Consider the following 24,319-nt stretch of genomic DNA (forward strand, 5'->3'; position numbering starts at 1 on the left):
GCAAGATCTCTACTGTTGCTTTAGGGGAAGGTTTTCTCCTCAGGGAACACAAAATTACTTTAGAAGTGGTTACTGAGCCCACAGCCTGCAGGCCTGTGCCCAGCAGAACCAGTACCCCAAAGCCTCACTCTGTCTCCTCCTCAAACATGCCTAAGGCACCCATGGAAAGAAAGAGGGTCTCACTTTGGCACAGAAACTATACTGTGGTAAGCATTAGCTTGTCCCCCAGAGCCCTCAGGAATCAGGGTTGACATAAGCTCCCATGCACAGTGGTTCACACAGGCATGCTCAGTCACCATGGACAAACTTTTAACTATATTATCCCAAGGAAAAAAGTACACAAAACTCAAACCTGCTTACACTGAGTGCACATGTGTGCATGTGTGCTAGTCAGTTTGTGGGTACAGCACATACCACTGACGGAGTGGCTTATGAATAACAGAAATCAGGGCTGGAGAGATGGCTTAGAGGTTAGGAGTACTGGCTGCTCTTCCAGAGGTCCTGAGTTCAATTCCCAGCAACCACATGGTGGCTCACAACCATCTATAATGACATCTGGTGCCCTCTTCTGGCATGCAGGCAGAACACTATATACATAATAAAATGAATAACAGAAATCTAGTTTTTTATTTCTGGGCACTCAAGTCCCAGATCAAGGACTCGGAGGATTTGGTGTCTGCAGAAGAGCTATTTCATAGCGGTGCTTTTCACCTAAAAACTCACAAAGACTGCACAGGGTCAGCAGGAAAATCATAAGTGCCCAGCTTCATGATCGAATCTCCTTTCAAAATTCCTACCTCTGAATGCCTTCAAGATGGGAATCAGGGGTTCAACATACGGACACAGCAAGGACACGGCATCCAGACCATGGCAGAGTGTGTCTGTGTGTGTCTGTGTGTGTGTGTGTGGGGGGGGGTACATAGTAAGAGAGTAAAAGAGACAATATGCATCTTCTCCACAGTTGTCTGAGTTGCACAAATTTTTTTAATTATAGCAGAGACTTGGACATAGAGGGAGCAATGCCTACACATTTTTCAAGTCTCCTTTGAACTTCTTCTGTAGACCAGGCTGGCCTCGAACTCTCAAACTCACAGAGATCCATATGCCTCTGCATGGGATTAAAGGTGTAAGGCTTCCTTTGAAATATGATCTCTTTGGTCCTGAATTCATCCATTTGATAAAACCAGAAAGAGAAATTAAGTGATCCATATATCTGAGCTGGTTTCTAGGAAGCCAGCCCCTTTGGATGCATGTTGCTTCTTAGAGCTATATGGATTTTTGAGCATAGAGGTCTGTCATTACAGGGCTACATGGCTTCATAAACCTTAGATCTACACTACCTTTTGAGTAAACTCAGCTACACTCACCTCTCTCCTCACCTACAAATAGACTTAGAATCTCAGGCACCTCTAACTGCAGTGTGCCAGGTCCGCTTCCGCCTAACGCTCCGGCCCGTCCCAGCAGCCTCCTCGAGGCTGCTCTACCCACCCCATAGCCCTTTCCAAAATCCAGCCATTTTCAAGTCCTCTTCTTTATGCTCTTCAAAACTGACTTCTGCAAAGTCTTTCTTTTGAAGCTGGGGTCACAGCTGAGTGGCATAAACCATGGGTTATATTCTTTGGATCCTCCCTCCAAAAAAAACCTTTCTTTTAAGGACAAACTGAAGCCAAACTCATTTTTACTATTCTCCTCACCAACTTTTCACTTCATTAAAAAAGTCCATGCTTGTTAACTAGTCAGCTATTACAACAGGTCTTACAACCAACATGATGGTCTCTCCACACCCTGACCCACTCACAGCTCATTCTTTTAAATGTTCCTTTGCCTGCTTATATCTAAATAAGATGTGTACATTACTATTCTTGATTATGAATTTATACACTATCACTCACATATGAGGGAAGCTTAGCCGCTTAAAAATTTGATGGCTTTCTCTTTTTCATCTTGGTAATCATTAACTTCACAAACCTATCACACATCTGGGTAAATTCACATTCAGATTTTATAATAAGACAATGAAGTATCATTCATACTTGAGTTGTAATGATCACAATTGATTTTCCTTCAGTGGCTTAGATTTCTAAAGTATGTAACCAATCACTTTATTGTCTCTGAAAAAAGTAACTACAAGATCTCTTAATGCCACAGGTGAGTGTGCCTACTCCAATCACCTGAAACCCCAAAGGTGTCAAATTCTGGAGCTTTATGAGCAATGACAAGTAGAAAATCACACACCACACAACTTTGTTTCCTGTGAAAAATTCTGCAGAGTATTGTATAAGGTTACCTTCAGCCTATGGGTGCAAAGTGCATCTGAAGCACAAATGAACCTTGTGCTCCTGTCCCCAAGACATCTCATTATAATAACCCCAAAGCTGACTCTGAAACACTTCTATCTCCAGGCATTTGGGGTGCAGGATTCCACATTTTGTCAAAAGCCTCATAGAATTTCTCCTTTTCCAAGGTAATCATCCCACAGGCCACTTTCATGGTGTGATCCACACCAGCTGCTGCTGGGGCTCTGTGACCTTGCTTGACCTGGGATCAGTGCTAGGCTGTTCATTATTCCTAGACTACTGTTCTTGAGAGAACACACCACAGGTAAAATTGCATGCCTAAAAATATCTGAGGGTGTGCTGACCCTGATTGAAGGCTAGACTATGTACAATGTACATTTTTTGGTAACTAATCATTTTTTGTCGTGAAATATTATTTTAACTGGGCAAAGATGTGTTACATTTGTTTGTGGTATGGGTGGAATATTACTTAAACTGTGTAAAGTTATGTTACATGTGTTTATGCTGTATTTGTTTAATTATGTAAAGATGTGTTGCTGTTTCACCTTGCCTGCCTAAGGCACCTGATTGGTCTAATAGAGAGCTAAATAGCCAATAGCTAGGCAGGAAAAAGATAGGCGGGGCTGGCAGGCAAAGAGAATAAACAGGAGGAGAAATCTAGACTTAGGAGAGAAGGAGGAGGACTGGAGAATGAAGGAGACACCCAGGGCCAGAAGCCAGGCAGCCACCAGCCAGCAGCCAAGAGAAGCAGTGAAAGTAAGATGTACAGAAGGAAAGAAAGTAAAAAGCCCTGAGGCAAAAGGTAGACAAACAGATTAATTTCAGTCAAAAGAGCTAGCCAGAAAGGAACCTAAGCTAGGCCAAGCGTTCAAAACTAATAAGTCTCCGTATCATGATTTGGAAGATGGTTGGTGGCCTAAAAAGAGAAAGCCTGGTACATTTCTTTTTATAGTTTTTCTTGTTATCCAATGTGATTAAAATCTCACTTTTATCTTAGAATATTCACTTGGCAAAGGCTAAGTAGGTTCAGTGGGTATGATATGATAGTTTTTATTTGTATATTTTGTGAAGATTGTCTTGTCCACACTCAAATTCATGACCACATCCTTCACCATCCATTCTGCATGCTACAACACATCAAGTTGCTCCCCTTGTGACTCAAGAGTTTGTGCCATTGGACCAACATCTCCCTATTCTCTGTTCTCCCAGCTCATGACAACCACTGACTGTCCCATTCTTTGCTACTCTCATTTTGACTTCCAGATTTCACATATAAGATCACACAGAATTTATTTTTCTATGCCTGACTTATAAACCCTTCAGGACCACTGATGTTGTTGCAAATGAAAATGGCTCCTTTTCAAAGGCCAAGCAGTGTTCTCCTGGGCATATTTACCATGTTCTTTATCCACATACCTGTTGGTAGATATGCAGAGTATTGTTATATGTTGGAATATTGTGAATAATGCTACAATGGATTGGGGTAGAAGTAGGGGGGAGGCTCAGATGCTGATATCTCTTTCTCTGGATTATATCCCCCAAAGCATGGTTGCTGCGTCATATTATAGTGCTCTAAGTTGTTTGGTGAAAAAGTCTCCCACTGTTTTCCATGACGGCTACACCAACTCACTTTCCCACCATCGATGCCTGAGAAAGCTCTCCCCTCCTTGCTAGCACTTGTTCTCATTTATCAGGCGTATTGTGACATGTCACTGAGGTGTTGCTTTTTCTTTCCTTTGACTAGTGATGTTGCCCACTTTTCACACACCTGTTGGTCATTTGTACACATTCTTTGGAAGAATGTCCTAGCCACTTTAAATCAGAATATTTGCCTTGGAGGTGCACGAGTCCTCATATATTTTAGATGTGAAATCTTCATTATACGTTGACTTTGCAAGTATGTTTTCACATCCTGTGAAAAGGTCGCCTTTTCCTTTTATTGATTGCTTCCACTGTGCAGAAGTTTAATGGATCCCATTGCTCCAGTTTGGGCTCTTTTGGGCTCGTGCTTTTGAAGTCATACCAGGACATCAGTGCAAAGACCAAGGTCTTCTTTATAATTTAAAAGCATCCCTGCCTTATGCTGTTTTTGTGCTACTCTTGGACATCTGATGCCTTTTAGGCATCCACCACCATCTTCTCCTCCTCCTCCTCCTCTTCCCCCTCCTCCCCCTCCCTCTTCCTTGTTTCTCAGATAGACTGCTTACTTTGCAAATTTCATTCTGCCACCTATCAATCAGCTGTGATTCTGGGTCACTTACTTACTGCCCCAGGGTCTTCATTTTAAAAGCTTCTTTCAAAAGTCTCTGAGAAGAATATGGGGAGGGACAACTCGCACTAAAGGCCCTTTGAAAAGCCATAGGGAAACCTACTCTTCTGTCTTCTCACTGGGTCCCCACATGGCCTGTCTTCTGAAGGCATGCACCTCTGGGTTCCATCTCTGGATTTAAATTCCATCCTCTGAGAAAAGCTCCATTAGACTGGGGTAAGGCCCTCCTCAATGGCCTGTTCTTAATTGACTCGCCTCTCTAAGGGTCCTGTCTTCAAATATCATTACATTGGGAGGTACTTTTGGTTAGCACTTCAACACATGAATTGGGGAGAGAGATGTAATTCAGCCACCACAGTGAAACACGTTCAAGTTAGAACCTGCGCTAGCCGGAAAAGCAAACAGCAGATGCTGGATCCCAGATAACTCCGTATCAACAAGAGGATGGATATGTTTTTACAAATAGAAGTCATGGAGGAAGGGGAGAGAAGTTATATTTTGCAGTGTGTGTTGATGCACACCCTTAATCCTACTACTGCAAAGGTAGAAGCAGGCATATTTCTGAGTTCCAGGCCAGCCTGGTCTACATAGTGAGATCCTTCTCTAGAGAAAAGAAAAGCTATGTTTTTAATCCGCAGAAAAACATAATACAAGAACTCACAGAGCTCAGAGTAACTGTTTGGAAAAACTGAAAAAGCAGATAGCTGAGAAAGTTTTTTGTGGTATCAGCTACTTTGACAGGTTCTGGTAGTAAATTAAAAGAAGGGATGTGGTCAAAGGGGTGTGTAGGCACCTGTGCATTTAGCTGAAGTTAGAAAAAAAATGATAACCATGGTGCATTCATATATTATATACCAAAACTTACTTGACTTTCTAGGAATATGCTTATTAGGAATATTAGGAATTATATAACTTATTCTGCAGTGGCAATTATCTTATTTTAGGAGTTACATGCCTTTTCTGAGATAAAATCAATTGTCTTAAATCTTAGCATTCATTCTAAGCCCTCAGCAATAATGTGCCAGGCTTTAGAAACAGCATTAACATGGAGGCATTGCCCCCCGCCCCTGCTCCCGGGCTGGGGAGAACAGAACTGAGGTAATAGAACGGACCACAGGCCACAGAGTGAGGATAGAGTCTCACAGCAAATTCTCTGTGCAATGATTTTAATAAAACCTCTGCAGATCAAAGAAACAATTTCCCGCTGGCCCTAATGCATTCTGACTAGCTCTCTGTTTTTCTAAGTTTGAATATAAAGATAAAAGAAAACTGCTATCATTTTTTATTGGGAAAATAAATCAAAACCAGTCAAACAAAAACAGCAGAAGTTGTTTTTTTTCTGAGTTTGCAGAGAGTCAGACCGTGGAAGATCTGACCAGCAAGGTGCCTTCTTGGTCTCTTCTGGTTAAGTTGGAGCCATGGACAGGAAAGTGTTATTGTGAATCAGACTCCCACCATTGGGGCTAACATTACAGAAGTCACTGCCCAGCTTTCTGAATTGTCACTAGAGACAGGAGTGTGGCCTTCTGCAAGCCTAATTTATACTCAGCTGCTGTCCTTGGTTGGTTATTTTAGTGAAGTCAGTTTGCCAGGCAGGCTCCCGAAGGCCGTAGGGTCACAGTTTTATTGCTGTTTGGTCTTTGGACCTTTGCATTTGCCAGAAGAAATATCCCAAGCTGAGGGCTCCAGGGACTTTGAAGTGACACACAAACATATGCATGGGCACATGCACACTTCAGACACTGATCTGTACATGTGCATGTCAAGCCACAGACCAGGAACTACTGGGTGAAAGCATTTTTAAGCCTAAAATGGACTATGAACTATAGACAATCATTCAGAAATATCCAACACTGCACTGCGAGTTCCTCAAAAGCTTTGGCAATCAAGCCAATTTGTTTTCTGTGTTGACAAATATTGAAAACTTACTTATTTTACTTTGAGAAAGAAAAATGGCCTTTCAGTTTAACTCAACAGACTATGTGGTATTTTGTTCTGTGCCATACTTGGTTTATAGATGATGATCTTAAAGAGGCCGTTAGAAGCAGCTTTTGCTAAAAAGAACAGATTTCTCACTTGGGCCTACAAGGTGACTGAGGCAGGATGAAAGCCAGGCTATCTTCTTAACACTGGGCCACAGCTTACCCCTCAACATAGGCATGTAAATCACCCAAGAAGTGTCTATCCAAAGCTCATGTAAAGACTCTGAGGATAAACTTGGAAACCCTGGACTCCCTTTTCTGTTCTTCTTCCCAGTGAGTATAGATCAAATCTCTGCATTTCACTCTTACTTGACTCTTCAATTGTGGTATTAGGAGCTATGGTTAAGCCTAGTCCTAGACTTTTGGAGGCAGGCCTTTTCCCTACAGCTCTCTGTCTCAGCATCTAAACAGCACACAGGAACATCTGAGGGGTGGGTTTCCTTGTTTTTGAGTCTGAACAAAACCTTGCAGGAGAGGAGAAACCGATGCAATTATTCAAATGTAGAGGGAAGCAGTCTCGACTGGATACAGTTACTTGCCCAGTGTGCGAACAGACAGCAAACATGTGCCCGCCTGCAACAGTGGGATCCTCCTGCAAGGTCCCCTTTAAGCACACAGGCCTCAGTCACTCATTCACCTCAGCTCGGTTCTATTGCATTTGCAGTGAAGATATCACTGAAGTCCAAAAAGTTTGAAGTGTGCCTTAAACAGTAAGATTCAACTATTATGTAAATCTTAAGGAATTACTTTGGATGCTTCTTTACAGCTCAGCACTGATTTTTATGTAAAATTGCTAATCCTCTTAATTTGTAGCTTAATTCCACAGTACATCTGACATTTTTTTGCTTCCTCAGTCCATTTCATTTCAAAGTTCAAGTTCATTGAAAACATTCAAATATTTAATCACAGAGAAAGAACTGTTAAAGCCCTACCATAATGATTACTGGTTAATTCCTCTTTTTGTCCAGGTGAAGTCATTCATACACAATGGAATTGTTAAAAAGAGCAGCATCTAACGGAACCGGACAGAGTGCCACTCTAATCAATCACTCTTTTGCACGCCCCTGGCCTCGTGCTGCTGGGACCTTCTCCAGCTGAAATAAAATCACAGTGTGAGGAAAGGCAGCTTCTCCCACATGCTGTTTGTTTGCCGACATCAGAGCAGCCAGCCTGAGAGGCTCAGGGACAATGCAGGAATTTGTCTTTTCACCTAGTGCCCAATGCAAGGAAGTAAGCATCAGAGGAAAGAAATACCAGCAGACACTTCAACCTCTGGGTTTTGAATGTGCTACAGTGACTTCTATGCATACGTGTTTGCATCTAAACTGGCCACGGACTAGCGCTGATCAAAATGCTAACTTCGGAGAGCAGAGTTCTCAAGGTGTGATGGCTCTTCTTATACAAGCAATAGTTTCTGTTTTCAACCTTCCATATCTTTTATCAACTTCTAAGTTAACTATCTCCCAGGAACTTGGCACTCTGATATTTGTGAACTGATACAACCACCTGCCCACTTTTTTTTTTTTTTTTTTGGTTTTTCGAGACAGGGTTTCTCTGTGTAGCTTTGCGCCTGTCCTGGAACTCACTTGGTAGCCCAGGCTGGCCTCGAACTCACAGAGATCCGCCTGGCTCTGCCTCCCGAGTGCTGGGATTAAAGGCGTGCGCCACCACCGCCCGGCTTTCACCTGCCCACTTTTAGTGAAAATAGACCCCAAAGAGAAAGCACCACTGCACCACTTTTCTGTCTCTTCCATCTTGGTTGATAACCTCAGTGCCAGAGCTGCTCAATTATAAGCTGCACAAGGAAGGGGAACAGGGAGAGCTGACAAAGTGGGGACATAGCACTGGGCTACTTTTTACTCAGCCTCATCCCACAGCATCAATATAGATCATTCAGCTATCCTTCACATCCCGAAACGTCACTCTCTGCCTCTGAGCACATTGAGTATCCTGAATGAAGACATACTGGCAGATAATGCAAGTCACTCAAGGGAGGTACACACACTCTAAGAAACTATTTTGACACTCGGGAGGCAGAGGCAGGCCGATCTCTGTGAGTTCAAGGCCAGCCTGGGCTACAGAGTGAGTTCCAGGAAAGGCTCCAAAGCTACCCAGAGAAACCCTGTCTCAAAAAAAAAAAAAAGAAAGAAAGAAAGAAAGAAAGAAAGAAAGAAAGAAAGAAAGAAAGAAAGAAAGAAAGAAAGAAAGAAAGACATTATTTTGGTCAAATGTCACAGCCACCATACCTGGAAGGTTTCCATTTCAAGATATCAGTGACTGGACGCTGACCCAGAATTTTCAAATCTGGAATTTGGAAATGGAAGACTATTTTGGTGTGTGTTTGGCAACTAAATAGTGATGAACCCTGTGGTTCCTCAGTATCCAGTCATTACTGGTAGCAGTTGCCCTGAAATGGCTTTCTTTATAAAAGGTCATTTGATGTATGATACTAATATTGCTGCAAGTTAAGGTATCAAAGTAAAATAGCATCCCATAGAACTGAGCTGCCAGACGTCACCCACGCTGAGATTCCATGCTGCTGGACTCCCAGATGGACACCCATGATGTGGGATGTCCTTCTGTATGCTGCGAATATGTGTTGCTCTTATTGGTTGATGAATAAAGCTGCTTTGGCCTATGGCAGGGCAGAATATAGCTAGGCAGGAAAGCCAAAGTGAATACAAAGAGAAAGAAAGGCAGAGTCTGAGAGGTCATCCAGCTGCCCAAGGAGCAAGATGCCAGCAGACTGGTAACACCACAGCCAGGTAGCAAAATATAGATGAACAGAAATGGGTTAATTTAAGTTGTAAGAGCTAGTTAGTAATAAGCCTGAACAATAGGATAAGCATTTATAAATAATATTAAGCTTCTGAGTGATTATTTAAAGTGGCCGCCGGATGGGGTGGGACAGAGAAAAGCCTTTGACTACACACCCAAGCTGAGCTTGAATCAGGCAAGTGCTGAAACCCAGAAGCTCAGTTAAATGCAATTATGAAATAAGTACTTGACGAGCAAAAGGAGAACATATGACCTAAGAGCAAACGCCAATAACTCTGAAGGTCATTGTAGGGCACAAGGGAGGATGCTGACTTCAGAGTTAAGCTGCCTGGACTAAAGTCGGGAAGAACTCAAGCAAGTGTCTTAACTGTTCTCATCTTTAGTTCACTTATATCTAAGTGGGTAATAACCTTTTAGAGCTGCTGTAAAGATTAGATTAGAAATATTACATAAAAGTGCTCGGCACATTGATAGCTGGTAGAAAGCATTCAGTGGCTGTTAATTATTACATTATTATTCAAATAATAAAGGATACTGCAAAATTAATTTTACAGTTATAGAAATTCACAAAATCATGTAATTAAAATTACAACCATCACAATAACAATAACTAATGCTTATTGAGCATGCCTGCTTATTAAATCTTCAGAACACAGGTAGAACCAACACCATGCGCATTCTGCAGATAACCAAACACAAATACAAAGAACACAGGCAGTGTCACACAGCTAGTGACTCAGAACATCCAAGCAGGCAGTGAGGTTGTGGAGTGCACGCTCTAAACTACTGCACCATTTTGCTTTGATGATGATGAAGTTAGGTCCTTCATCATTCTGCAGATACCTGCTTTCTTTGTGTTTGAACTACTACACACTACTATTTTATGTTACATATTTTGAACAGATTATTCAGCTATACTTCACATCCCACACAAATTATTCAATTAGCTTTTGTAATTCAGTGGGGTTTAGTATTTCCTATACTCATCTGAAGTGTTCAAGGTTTCAGTTTCTCCATATATACACCCACAGTTGTTAACTTTTTTTTTAGCCTAGTGGATGTTAACACATTATTTACAATCTTAATACAACCACAGTTTTAGTAACGTACTGATAGAACAGTGCCTTTTCTGCTATATGAAGACCCAGTGAGGTGGCGCCATCTGTGAACCAGGAAGCAAGCTCTTACCAGACACCATCTACTGCTGTCTTCAGCTTAGACTTCCCAGATACAAGAGTCTTGAAAACTAAAACCATGCTGTTGCCGTTAAGACATTCTGTTTGTGGGATTTTGTTATAGCATTCCACATGGACCAAGACACTGGCTAAAACCATCCTTAGAAAGGCACAGAAACCAGTTTACACAGTATACAAATTTTTACAATGAATGTTAATATATTTGGGTATAGACCACGAAGTGAGAAGTCTATTTGGGTAGTACAACTTTAGTCAACATTTTCATAGCAAGCAGATAAACCAAAAAAGTGAAGGTAGCTTTAAAAATTAATGACAAAAATGAAAGAAAAGAAATGGAGAAAAAAAAATCTAGGCATGCACGCACATGCCCAGAGACAGCAAGGACACCAAGTACTGTGGGCTGCCTTTCCCAACAGTACCCTGCATCTACACCCACCTCCACCCCACCTTTCCCAACAGTACCCTGCATCTACTCACCTCCACCCCACCTTTCCCAACAGTACCCTGCATCTACTCACCTCCACCCCCCCTTTCCCAACAGTACCCTGTATCTACCCTCCCACTCCCCCACCCCAACCCCAACCCCGCCTCCAGGTAAGCCACTCATTCAGAGGAAGACCCCTGGGGTGTCTCTGTTGGCTTGAGGACAACTTCACAGTCACAGGCCACTGTCCTGGGTTGGTGGTGAGGTCAACTCTCTCTCCTCCTGGAAGTCTGCTGCCAGCAACCACAGGCTCCTTGTAACTGTGAGTAACCATGTGACAGCGCTCATCAAAAAAGGAGGGGTCTGCCGGAAGTCTCCAGTGTTTGCATGGTGGCCCAAGGCATTTTAACTCTTCCCAGCTCCAGTCCCGGTACTGCTGGTGGCTATTTCACAGCCAGCACAGAGCTGACCAGGGAGGAAGTGTAAGGAGAGAAATCTTATTCCTAACTGACCCACCCATGACATCTGTTCTCAGACCAGGCTTTCAGTATGAGAATCAATCAGGCTTCCCGTTGCTGAAGCAATCTTTGGGTTTCATTTCTGTTCCTGGAATTTGAAAACATCCTGAAAGCTAGAGCAGGTAACCCAGCTTCCAAGAGTCCAGGAAATGTGAATGATGCAGGGGAATCAGCAGAGCCCGGCACGTGCTCTGAGAGAGGGACTCTTAGGAGGAAAATTACCATGACAGCTCACACTAAGAGCTGTAGATTCATCAAGGTGTTCTTGTATTCTTTCTGTTTGGATGTAGACCTCCTAAAAGAATCTACATCATTGCCAGACTGTTTTAAGAGTAAGGCTTGTTTCATAAGTACATTAAAAGCATGTTGAAGCTCTTCCTCCCAAACAGACCAAATTCATCATTAAAGTTTAGTAAATCTTAAGGGCATTGCATTCTTGGTGCTTTCACACAAAAATGTGACTAATTTAAAACACATCTTCTACACACTGCTGAGGCCAAAACAGGGAAGCCCATCTGACCAATAGTGTAAGGTTTTTTTTCTTTTCCCATTTGAAATATAAAACATACAGAAACTGTTAGTAAATCAATTTGATTTGTCATGGGTGAGACAGTTTGGAATAAGGTTTCTTGGCCTTACACCTCCTCCCTAGTCTCATTTTAATAATGTGCCTATGAATATACTTAACCTAAAATAAACATAAGCTTGCCAATCTGTACCCAAATCACACATAATCTTTAAATTTAGATTTAATCTACTGATGCAAAACATTCCCATGTTTTATAGCTATTAAGTTGTTAAAGTCACATGGAAAGAGGGATCCCTAATTGAAGAGCTGCCTTTATCAGACTGGCCCTTGGGCATATGGGTGGGAGCATTTTTTTTTTTTTTTGATTAATGACTTATGGAGGAGGATGCAGACCACTGAGGGCAGTCCCACCCCTGGGCAGGTAGTCCTGGGATGTATAATAAGGTGGGTTGAGCAACCGTGAAGAACAACCCAATAAGCAGCACATCTCCATAGTCTGCTTCATTTTCTACCTCTAGGTTCCTGCCTTGAGTCCTGCCCTGGCTTCCCTTGATGATGGACTGTAACCTGTAAGCTGAAACAGCCCTTCCCTCCCAAGTTGGTTTTGGTCAGTGTTTTATCACAGCTACAGAAAGCAAAATAGGACAGGAATTGATACCAAGGACATGGGGTATTGTTGTGATGAATCTGACCGTGCTGTTTTGAGAAAGACTGTGAAAAGATTTTAGAGCTTTGGGTTGGAAGAGGTCTGCACATGTTCAGAGTTTAACCAGCTGACATTGGGTGCTTGAAAGACAGAAATGTTGAGAGAGGTACAGATGATGGAGGCCTGACTCAAGAAGCTTCAACTAGAAGAAGATTATTTACTAGAAACAAAATACCATAAATAAAATAAAATAAAATAAAGGTGTGGTTGTGCACACCTTTAATCCCAGCACTCAGGAGATAGGGGCAGGTGGATCTCCGTGAGTTCAAGGCAGCCTGGTCTACAAAGCAAGTTCCAGGACAGCCAGGGTTGTTACACAGGAAAACCCTGTCTAGAAAAACAGACAAACAAAAAAAAAAGAAAGAAAGAAAGAAAGAAAGAAAGAAAGAAAGAAAGAAAGAAAGAAAGAAAGAAAGAAAGAAAGAAAGAAAGAAAGAAAGAAAATACCTTTTCTCTAACATTCCTTCCACAACCTGTGGTCTCAGCAAGAAGCAGATTGAGTGGGCTGCTGTGGAAGCTAGCACTCACCTTCACCAGTTCCGTGTAGCCAGTCTCCCTGGGCGTCCACCACGGCTGAGCCTTTAGGCCATTCACATTGTAGAGGGAACGCTGCCAGACAGAGGCGAAGTGTCCTCTCTGGTGCCCAAGCTCATACCACTTATACGCCTGAAAGACAGAAAGCCTGCTTCACACTGCTCTTTTGGAGGAAACATTTTTATTTTGAAATTGAAGGAAGTAATAAGCTAATACAGATGTTCCTTGAGTTGTGGTGGGGCCATCTTGCAGACTCATTGTAGATACTCCACAGTGAAAATCTCCTTCTCTACTGCACAGCATATCCCTCTTCAGCACCAGAGCTGCTGCAGAGGGCCCTTTGGTCCTCCTGGATGGATGACTGACAGGGCCGTAGCTCACCGCCACAGCTCAGCATCATGGACAGAATGGTGCTATATATTGCTGCCCTGGGAAGAGCTCAAAAGCCAAAATTTGAAGTGTGCTTTTTACTGAATACAGACTGCTTTCACACTCTACAGAACTGAAAAGCCTGAAAAACTTATGGCCGATCTTAACTCAGGGACTATCTGTACTTTGAAATAATTAAATACGGATCTCACCTGATGAGACCTGGTGAAATTTCTGTGGTTTAACTAAGTGTCTATGAACTGTTGGGATGAGTGAGCACTAGCGGTTCATTCCCACTCTCAGGCTGTCAGCTCGGGATTCTGGATTCATGCCCCGCCTATTTTGGTTTCCACACATCTAAGCCAGTTTAGAACTAATTTGTTAGTAGACACATAACTTAGGATGCCAAAGGAAGCCACGCTTGTATTTAGCTTTCATTTTGTAAGTTTTATTTTTGTATTTTCTTTATAAGGGATGGATTATGACTTAAATGATTTCAAATACATTGGCTATTTACTGAATTGGGCTGCTAAGATCTAAAGTAATTTCTTTTCATAGTAACTTTCTTTGATGTCCTATGGTGACAGAATAGATAAAAAGGAAATATTATTCTGAGTTGGCAATAAATAGTATGATAGCCTATATCAGATGCTTTAATGGAAACTTTCGTTCACAGTGTGCCACATTTCCTGCAACAAGGGAGGAACAGCCCTCATGGCTTCAGGCTGCACAGCACTCACGGCTTCAGGCTGGACAGCCCTCACGGCTTCAGGCTGCACAGCCCTCACAGCTTCAGGTTGGACAGCACTCATGGCTTCAGGCTGCACAGCCCTCACGGCTTCAGGCTGGACAGCCCTCACGGCTTCAGGCTGGACAGCCCTCACGGCTTCAGGCTGGACAGCCCTCACGGCTTCAGGCTGGACAGCCCTCATGGCTTCAGGCTGGACAGCACTCACGGCTTCAGGCTGAACAGCACTTATGGCTTCAGGCTGGACAGCACTCACGGCTTCAGGCTGCCTCTGGTGATACAACTGGCCTCCAAGACCAGCTTCTTCATGGACAGCTGGCAGCAGACTCTTGCTCCATATGGCTGGTCCAAAAGAGGCCCTGCCGTACGTCCCCAAGTGGCCCTCCCCAGGCTGCCTGCCCACGTGCCCACTGTCTTTGGAGAGGAGTTTCCAGTGGCATACTGGATAACATCTCCACCATTAATACATCTTGTCTAAGGCATGCTCTTCCGAGAGCTGACTTTTTAAAAATGTGTGTACCTCCCCACCTCATATACAGTGTCTCTTCACCTAGACCAGGGTAGCCTCAAACTTGGAATCCTCCTGCCTTATCTTCCTGACTGCTGAGATCATAGGCCTGTGAGACCATCATACCTGGTTAAATATACATGTTTTGATCAATAAAAAGAAGCATTTAATGTTAGCTCAAATACCTTCTTTGTAAAACTCCAGATACAAAAATTTAAACTTAGAAACTATTAACTTCTTTTTTATTTTATTATATGAAAAAAACTTGGAAGTAAATAAAATCATATTTTAGTTAGTGTATGAAACTGTTAACTTGAACATGTTTAACAATTATGTTTCAAGATGTCTTTGCTTAGCACTGTAGAGGGTGGGATCAACCGCCCTCCTGTTTTCTACAACACTCCATTATTTGCCTTTTACATAAGTGACCTCATCAGATCTTTCTAACAGCCCCAAACATCTCCATTCTATAAATGGTGAAGCTGAGGATTATAATGTAATGGCTCAATTCAATATGAGTCTCCTCAAAACAAGTTAAAAATACTCTTTGTATCACTTTTTGAAACCATCAAAAAGAATCTTATTTAATTACCTTTCTCATTAAAATCTCAAGGAGCACACATGCTAATACTTCTTATATATTGTCCTTGAAACATATGTAACTTGGGCCCAGAGTTCTTTAAAGCCAGAAAGTTAAAATGGCTAATTGATGTCAGGCACAAAAAAAAAGAAGAAAATCATACTCATCTTTGAAATTAATTTGATCATTATTGCTTCAGCCAACTTGAATTTAGGACTTAGGACTTTATTTCCAAAGCCTTCTGCTGTTGAACTGAATACTATTAATTACAACATATGATTTTTTAAAAGTCTGGTAGTTCATTAATTTCTCAATCATCAGTAATTCATTTGAAGGACTAGGCATATTGATGGGACAGTGGAGAAAAAAAGTAACCACAGGATAAACCGGCCAGTGTGGCTCACACTGCAGCCTTCAGGGTGTTGGGTTTGAGGCTGTCCTGTGCTCGGCACTTGGGTGAGAGAGGCTCTTACAGTTCCTCTGGGTTTGAGGCTGCCCTGTGCTGGATGCCTGGGTGAGCGGGGCCCTTACAATTCGGGTTCACACTATCGTGCAGCCTGTTCTGATGTTTACACTATCCACTACAAATTGAACAAGAAGAGCCTTGAATTTGCACTCCTATATCATTTCTCCTTTATTGTAAATAAAATCCTCAAAACGACAGATCAGAAATTTAAAAACTGCTTCTACTGCTACGTTATAGAATGGGCTCAATGAATTAGGCTAGATTAAAAAAAGCATATAAAATGACAGAAGTTTGTAGAAAATTCAGTCAAGTAAGAAACCTGTGTAGCAGACCTCCACTTCTGTTCTTATTTATCAAGAGGTTTATAACATAACAAAAACAGTAAGGTCGACAGCAGGCATTCCCAGCTTTCTCCAGCTACCTTGTTTTTTGTTTTGTTTTCTTGTTCTTTTGGAAATAGGGTCATGCAGCCCAGGTGGCTCGCAGACATGCTGTGTAGCTGAAGATGGGCTTTGAATTTCTGATCTTCCTGCCTTTACTTCCTGAGTGCTGGTATTATGGGATGCACTACTTGAGGTGGTGCTGGGGACAGAAACACTAGGCAAGCAGTCTAGGAACTGAGCTGCATCCCCAGCCTTAGGCTACCTTCTTAAAGGCACTCTATTATCAACGTCTTCTCTAGTTTTGTCAAGTTATTGCTATGTGTTCTTCACACAGACAGACAGACAGACAGACACACACACACACAGAGTAAAAGATTCCGATTCAGAAATCTGCGCGACGATGGATGACCCCGAGTGGTCTAGCTTGAGCTGGTCTGTCTGGAGTGTCTGTACACTGAATGGGAGACACGCTTTTGGTGAGAACACTGGATTGAAACTTGCCTGTGTGGAACTGTAAATGACATTGCATGGAAATAAGGCTTTCTTTTATTTTGAACCACAGATGTTTTGAGAATAAGGTGGCCATGCAGAAAATGAAACCAATGTAAGAAGCAACAACCAGGTTCTTACAACCACCACCAAGGAGGCTGATGAGAGATGGGAACTAACATGGCCTGGACAAAGACTACCAATGAGCCCAGGAAGCCTGTTCCTCAGAACTGGCCCTCGGGAAGGGATGAGAAGAGGGAGGAGCCAGGGCTGACCCCAATTTTGATTCAGAAGTTGGCAATAAAGGAACCAGAGACAGAATTTGGGAGGAAGATAGCTCAGAGGAGAATAGGGGCTTGCTGTGTGACCTTCATGCAATGCCCTCAAACTGCACGTGAACCTGTACGGCACTTGGAGAATGAGACTAGATGTGAAGACAGCACTCGGACAGAAGTTAGGGAGCCCTGGAGCTTGACTGCTGCAGGGCTGCCATGGCTTGTCTTACTCTCTTTCTCCTCCATAGTAGCAAAACCGTTCATTAATGGCCATTTTCCCATCAGCCCTGCGGCAGAGGCTGCAGGCTTGCCTCTCACATGTCCATCCTCTTTCAGGATGGAAGTAAGCTCCATGGATGAAGGCACAGAAGGTAGCTGCTTCCCAGTAGGTAAGCTCTGACTCAACACCGAATACTGGGCTACACTGACACGGGGCTTCTATGGGCTTGCTTCTGTTCCCTGTAAGGATGAATCCTCTTGAACTTCCAAATTCAGGAACTGTGCTGTTCTTTGCATATTAATGATAATTATGCTGGTAGAACAGTCCCCCAGGCTTAAATACCAGGCTCATAACAAGTGTTCAGTAGTGAATTCATTGTCCTTGAAGTAAGAGCTGTTCTCATCTAAGATAGGAGATAAAGTAATTTCTTTTATCTGTCTTTGCCTGTACCATGGAATGTTCAAAGATAAATTAATTAGTGACAATTATATTTACAGTAGTTGAACACGAATTTTTACCCAATGTTGGATGCTGTAGCAGACATTTTTTTATCCTTCTCATTCAAAGGAGGGTTCTTTTTACATCAAAAATCACAAAGGAACAAAACAATGACTACCCATCTGCAATGTCTTCCGCCATCTTTCTCTTCCCTTCCAGTGGTTTATTCTATTTTAGTCAAATGATTGGTAGGTTAAAGGGGGAGTACTCGAGAATAGAAACGTAGAAAGGAAATAATGTCGATCATCCAAACCTCCTCTGCTCTGAATTCTTCGTGTTTCTTGCAGGAGACTGCATAGTCACGACCGAACCCCCTTGCTTCTGAGTTTTCAGCTGCCCAGAGGGTCTTCCATTCTTATTAAACTTAGAAATTGGAAGCTGTGTTGTCCTTAGATGTCACATATGGAAGGCAATGGTTACAAAGAGTCACTGTCTCATTTGTACTTTTATCTTCAGATTCTGGAGACAGCTGAGTTAGAACTCCTACAATGGTACAGGATGGAAGAGGTGGGCCTCGCTTTTTATTGGCATGTAAGTCACGGTGGACTGGAACAAGGCTAGAAACTCATGGTACATGATTTCACGACTAATGTCATGTTTATACAAGCTGACAACTGTACTCAGGAAAAAGGTAATCATGAAGATAATATGCCACTTGTTTTAGTTAAAACATTGTGTGTGTGTGTGTGTGTGTGTGTGTGTGTGTGTGTGTGTATGTGTTGGTACCTGTCATTATCCTAGCTACAAATGATCGATCAGCTTAAATCTAATATGACAATTACATAGTTAACCATGAAGACCACGGTGCTTAGGGATTAGTCAAATAGTTCTAAAAACAACTACTGCAGAAATTCCCAAAACAAAACAAAAATTAAACTCCGTAAATGTTTTTTAAAATTAAAACAACTTTATAGACCTCTTTATCCCTTGATTTCAAAGATACTTTTCCAAGGCAGCATTTACCTTTCATAGATACGCACTGACACACAGGCACACGCGCGCACACACACACACACACACACACACACCAAAAGAGGCATTTTTCAGATTACATATTTGATACCTTGGCAAACAAACAAATAGTAAAATCCAAATCCCAAATATTTTATAAGAATACTGCTTTAATAATTTATGCTAAAAATGTTTGTGAAGTTCTAATTGGTTCCTAGAAGGAATAATCCCTCCCCACTGCATTATCTACTGAAATAAAGTCACAAACCCAGTCAGTGGTACCTCTTTGTTCCCGACCCTCTGCATGGCATCTCCCAAGTGGAAATAAAACCGGCCATCGTCTGTGCCAGGATCCCCGGATTCGATTCCTTCCTGGAAGAGGACAGTGTTACCACATGAAGAGTGACATTTGAGCTCTCATTCCTTGTTTTGGGTAGATTTTCCTTATATATGAACTACAATATCTCATAGGAAAACCTAAGATCCTGAAATTTATATGTCATTATTAAAATCTGACAGTGAGGTTGGTCCACATTTTACAGTGTAAAATGGGATTATCGATCTAAATTTAATAATACATCTATCATTACCTAAGAGCCCATAAATTAGGATGCACTGTGTACTTCTACAGTGGGAGCAATCATTTTTCAATACTGCAGATGATTTCTCTGGCAGGGTATTTTCCCATTCATTTTGCTCTCCAAGTCTGACCATATGCCACCTAGAGTCTTTTTATCCCTGAACCCAAACACTGCACTGCTCTTGTTTCAAGTGATGACAGTCAGAGTGTAAGTGATATTTCTTTCTACCCCAAACAAATGTGTCACAAGTAGTTAATGAAACTTCCTACTAAATTCACAGGATTCAAGCCAACTGGAATTCTGACATGTGTAATTTTTACTGAACAATTTCTATTGTGAAACGCTTTGCTATTTCTTCCCACTTTTCACACAGGCACTAGAATTGAGATGTTTTTGCTTAAAAAAAAAAAGGAAAAGAAAATACTAAGAGAATGAATATGGAAAAGTAAAAAGTTGAACAAAAATCTGAACTAGTTTAATAGTAAGGACTTCTTTTCTGAAAATTTGCATCTTTGAGTTCTCCCCACAAAAGGCTGGCAAGATAGCTCAATGGGTAGGGCCCTGACTGCCAAGCCTGAGGACCCGAGTATGAGTTTCAGGTTCCACATGTTGCAAGGAGAGAGCCTGTTCCTGCAAGTTGTACATGTACATGATGTGGACGCACATGCTCTACATTCCCATGGTTAAAAATACACACACACACACACACACACACACACACACACACACACACACACACACACACACTCTTAAAGGTTATTATCTTCTCCCAGAAGAAATGTTATTGCACAGTGCTGGAAAACAGCATCTAACACAACAGACTGACACTGTCATGGAACATCCTTGTGTGTTAAACATCTGCCTTAGATCTTGTTTTCCCACTGACGAAGATGGGAGAGCACCAGCAGCCTCCAGAGAAAGGAGAAGGGGGGGGCCCTTTAAATCAGACCAGTGCCCTACATCTTGTTCTCCCACCGACATAGCTCGGAGAACACTATCAGGCCTCCAGAGTAGAAAGCAGACATGGGGCCCTTTAAATCAGACCAGTGCACATGTCCACGTGGCCCTGGAAAGAATGGAAAGTCTGTAGAGTCCGATGATAGCCCGGACTGATGAGAATACATGCCATCTAGGGGGGTACCACTGTTCAGCTCTATACCCCAGGGTTGTGGGCCAAATAGGAAAGTACAAGTCTGCGTGACTACACACAACGTGGGAATTCTCAAGAAAGGCGGCAATTGCAGCAATGAGAATTGTTTGAAGTGTCACAGAAGCCAGTCCTACTGCTACTGTAATGGGGCTGGAAGCTCTCACCAGCTACCTGTGCATACTGTAGCTCTTCTCTGTAGCAGAGCTTACTCTTAACCACCCCATTGTTACTATTCGGACAAAAACAAATGGAACTTAAATAGACTTGAATTCTCTTCCTCAGTCATGGTGGCCACATTTTAGATGTTGAATGGTCTCACATGGCTGGTATGAGTAATACACATAAGTGATATTTCTATTACAGCAAGAATTTTCTGCGATAGCCCTGACCAAGACCAAGCGTGATTCCGGTAAACTGTCCAGGCTTCAGTTTAATATGGTAGAAAAAGCAACCTCGTATTTTAGGACTTTGAGTCATTAGCCAAGCCTTGGCATTCAAGTCTATCTAGTCTACACGGCCATGGAGGCAGCTGGAGCCCTTTAGAATAGACTCAAGTGCTGTGGGATGTTCTGTATGGCAAATGTGTTGCTGATTAGTCAATAAATAAAACACTGATTGGCCAGTGGCTAGGCAGGAAGTATAGGTGGGACAAGGAGGAGAATAAAGCTGGGAAGTGGAAGGCTGAGTCAGAGAGACACTGCCAGCTGCCATGATGAGAAACAGCATGTGAAGATGCTGGTAAGCCACGAGCCATGTGGCAAGGTATAGATGTATAAAAATGGATTAATTTAAGATATAAGAACAGTTAACAAGAAGCCTGCCATGGCCATACAGTTTGTAACCAATATAAGTCTCTGTGTTTACTTGGTCCGGTGTGAGCGGCTGTGGGACTGACAGGTGAGAGAGATTTGCCCTGACCGTGGGCCAGGCAGGAAAACTCTAGCTACACTCCATACTTAATTAATTTGTGAAAAAAAAAGCACTTAGTACATTGTCTATAGTTTAAGAGACTATCAGTGAACTTTGTCTACTTTTTGCCAATATATAAAAACTATACTAGGGAGAAATGAACGGCCAATGTATGCTATGTACCATATGTAAATATCACAATGAAATCTGTCATTTTAGATAATTGTGAATGCTAATTAAAAGTAAAACCACTTTATAATGACTTTAGTTTTAGGAACTTCTTCCTAAAGTCTTTTCCAAACAGTGTCTGCTCATGTTGTTAATGAAGTCTGAAGCATCTCCGGCGGGCCCCCGTGCTGTCTCTAGCATGAGGCACTGTTTTGGGAGCTTGTGGAACCTTGCTTGAGGAGTAGGTCACCAGGGGCAGGCCTTGGAGTTATTCGGCCTCTACCTCCCACTCCTGTGCTTCAATTAGTGGTCAGGGATAACAACGTGAACAAGCCACTGTCACACATTTCTGCCACCCGAGGAGCTCTGCCGTGCCATCCCCACGGTGACACAGAGCAACTCCCAGAGACTAAGAACCCAAACAAAACTTTGCCTAAATGGATTCTGTTGGCAATTTTGGCAACAGTGATGCCAAACAAAGCTCCTCACGTGGCTGGTGACTCTTGACATTCAGTCAGGGTCTAGGCACATGCTGCCTATGAAGCATGCACTCAGATACTAGGATGCCTCCGCAATGCATGCCAAGCAATTAGAAGCCACATGTGGAACCATAACCAAAGGGGGTTCAAGTATTCCAGGAAGTGAGCAGATGAAGACGACCATGGCAGATACCTTGAGGTAGGGAATACTCTCAGCTATCTTGTTCTGTGCCTTCAGGATGAAGCCGTAGTGCACTTTAGCAAAGCCATCATTGGGTGTCACATTCAGAACCTAATTCAAAGAAAACAAAGCACTATTGTGACAGAGAAGAAACTGTACAAGTGAGTGTCAAAACAAATTCTAATTAGTTTTTCTGTACTTCGGATGGATTATGATGTTACAGCTTCAAACACGGCGGTTGCGTTTTGTCTCACCGCCATCATTAAACAAAACACATTCATTGCCTCTCAACTCAAGATGCTTTGCACACTTACTCACTGAATAAAGTTGTGAATGAGAAGGCAGTAACTGCTAGAGCATGGCTTTAACACCGCAATCAGAAGAATGCCTGCCAACTGATATGACTTCAAAGGTTTTCAGTGATGAGAGGAAATCACTCTGGACTTTAGTGCCTAAAGAGAACTCCAGAGGGTTATTACACATTGCTTTATATACATGCCTCCACATATTAGGACCCATTCATTCATGAAAACCTCCATCAGTGGTCCCCGAAGCTAGTGGCAGAGGGTGACATGAAAAGAATCTTGAGTGAGCTGCTGCAGATGCATGGTGATCATAAAGGCAACTAGAGTGGCATTACACGGGCATTGCCTTGACCGTGGAAATGGCACCTGCTGTGGTATGATCCCGTATCACCACAGAGGCACAGCACTGCTCCTGAGGCTGTCCTGCACCGAAAGCATAACCATACTGAATGATGAGGAAGCTTTGACAGCTGTAACCAAACAGCTGCCTGGATTTCTCACAGGTGTGAGAGTGAAAGTTACCCGAGGAACTGGCTTGGCATACCAGCAGATGTGAGCACACTGAGCCTGTGGGTCTGAACAGCAACACTGGAGACAGTCTTCAATGCTGGGAGCCTGTGAGTTTGCATAGGGAGCGCCAGAGCCTAATTCTTTAATTCTGTGCATAGGCTGCGCCCAGAACGGCTGAGGACCTGTGTTCTACTTGTGCAACCTTTTGGAAGTGGGACATTATTTTGAAGTTAACAAGCTTAAAAATTATGAATGAAGATAAATTCTTGGGAGTGCAATGATTTTAAGTACTGAATATAAAATTGGTGAAAAAAAAATCCAATTTCTGGACTAGGCCCTCTGCATGGCAAGACAGTGTGTAGCTTCATCTGCTTGGGGGGCCCCCGGCGGTAGGATCAGAATCCATCTCTGGTGCATGAGCGGGCTTTTTGGCACCCACTACCTTTGATGGGACACCTCGTGCAGCCTTGAGGCAGAGGGAGGGGCTTGGACTTGCCTCTGCTGGATGTGCCTCCCCATTTAAAGAACACTGCTGTGAGAAGCACAGCCGAGTTGGAGCTGAGAGCTATGGTCAGGTGGGATAGATGAAGGTCGAAAGACAGCAAGCCTGCAGAAGAATCGGGTCCACTTCAAGCAAAGGTGACCAGTGCCTGGGTGAACGCACTGGGAAGCTGAAGACCACAGGAACAAGTGGGGAGCTGGCCCCAGACTGGAAACTCCATGAAGACTCGCTCTGTGTTGCTTCACTAAGCTCAGGTCCTGAGCTGGTGTGTGTGTGCACTTAGGAAATGTGGGCTTGCCGAGTGATGGATCTGCACGGGGTGTGGGGGGCAGCAAAGAGCCTGGAATGATGCTGGGGATGCTGGGTTGGGATCCTAAGCTGGCAGCAGTGTCACTGCCCTGGAAGGAGATGTGGGAGGGGCCTCCAAAAACTACAGATGGGAGCAGTCTCCACCGAACCTCTGGAAAGCTGGTCTCTGTGCTGAAAACAAAACCAGAAAAACAAAAATAGGCTCTCACAACGATTTTCATAAGTACTCAAAAATCAATGTGAAGAAAAATATGCAACCCTGGTATCAGTTTCTGAACTGAGCTTGGGAAAAGAGATAAATACACCAGGCCTTTGGTTAGCAAAGAGTATCCATTAGCCACAGCTCATTAACTCAGAAGTAAGAGGAAGAAAGAAAAGCAGAACCCCACATTACTTCAATGTATTAATAATGCTCTTTTAAAAGAAAACAATCAGTTCTGTGATATGGCAATATTTGGAGCTTTGTGCATCCCTAGTATGTTCAGCCAGGAGAGACTGTGGTCTC

The 24,319-nt window shown here is 42.8% G+C and overlaps 1 protein-coding gene across 7 annotated transcripts in view; it reads right to left on the minus strand.

Moving 5' to 3' along the window:
* Asph (aspartate beta-hydroxylase) overlaps positions 1 to 24,319 on the minus strand; it is a 226,473-nt gene that overhangs the window by 29,251 nt on the left and 172,903 nt on the right. For all 7 annotated transcript variants that reach the window (XM_052716096.1, XM_052716095.1, XM_052716090.1 and 4 more), the window contains 3 exons: positions 22,201 to 22,299; positions 19,003 to 19,092; positions 13,228 to 13,365 (listed from right to left, as the gene is read on the minus strand). In XM_052716096.1, coding sequence (XP_052572056.1) covers positions 13,228 to 13,365; positions 19,003 to 19,092; positions 22,201 to 22,299 — 327 coding nt within the window. The remainder of the gene's footprint in view (positions 1 to 13,227; positions 13,366 to 19,002; positions 19,093 to 22,200; positions 22,300 to 24,319) is intronic.

Source organism: Peromyscus californicus, unplaced genomic scaffold (assembly GCF_007827085.1).
Source record: "Peromyscus californicus insignis strain IS unplaced genomic scaffold, ASM782708v3 Scaffold_5__1_contigs__length_169319896, whole genome shotgun sequence".
In the NCBI taxonomy this organism is placed as follows: Eukaryota; Metazoa; Chordata; class Mammalia; order Rodentia; family Cricetidae; genus Peromyscus; species Peromyscus californicus.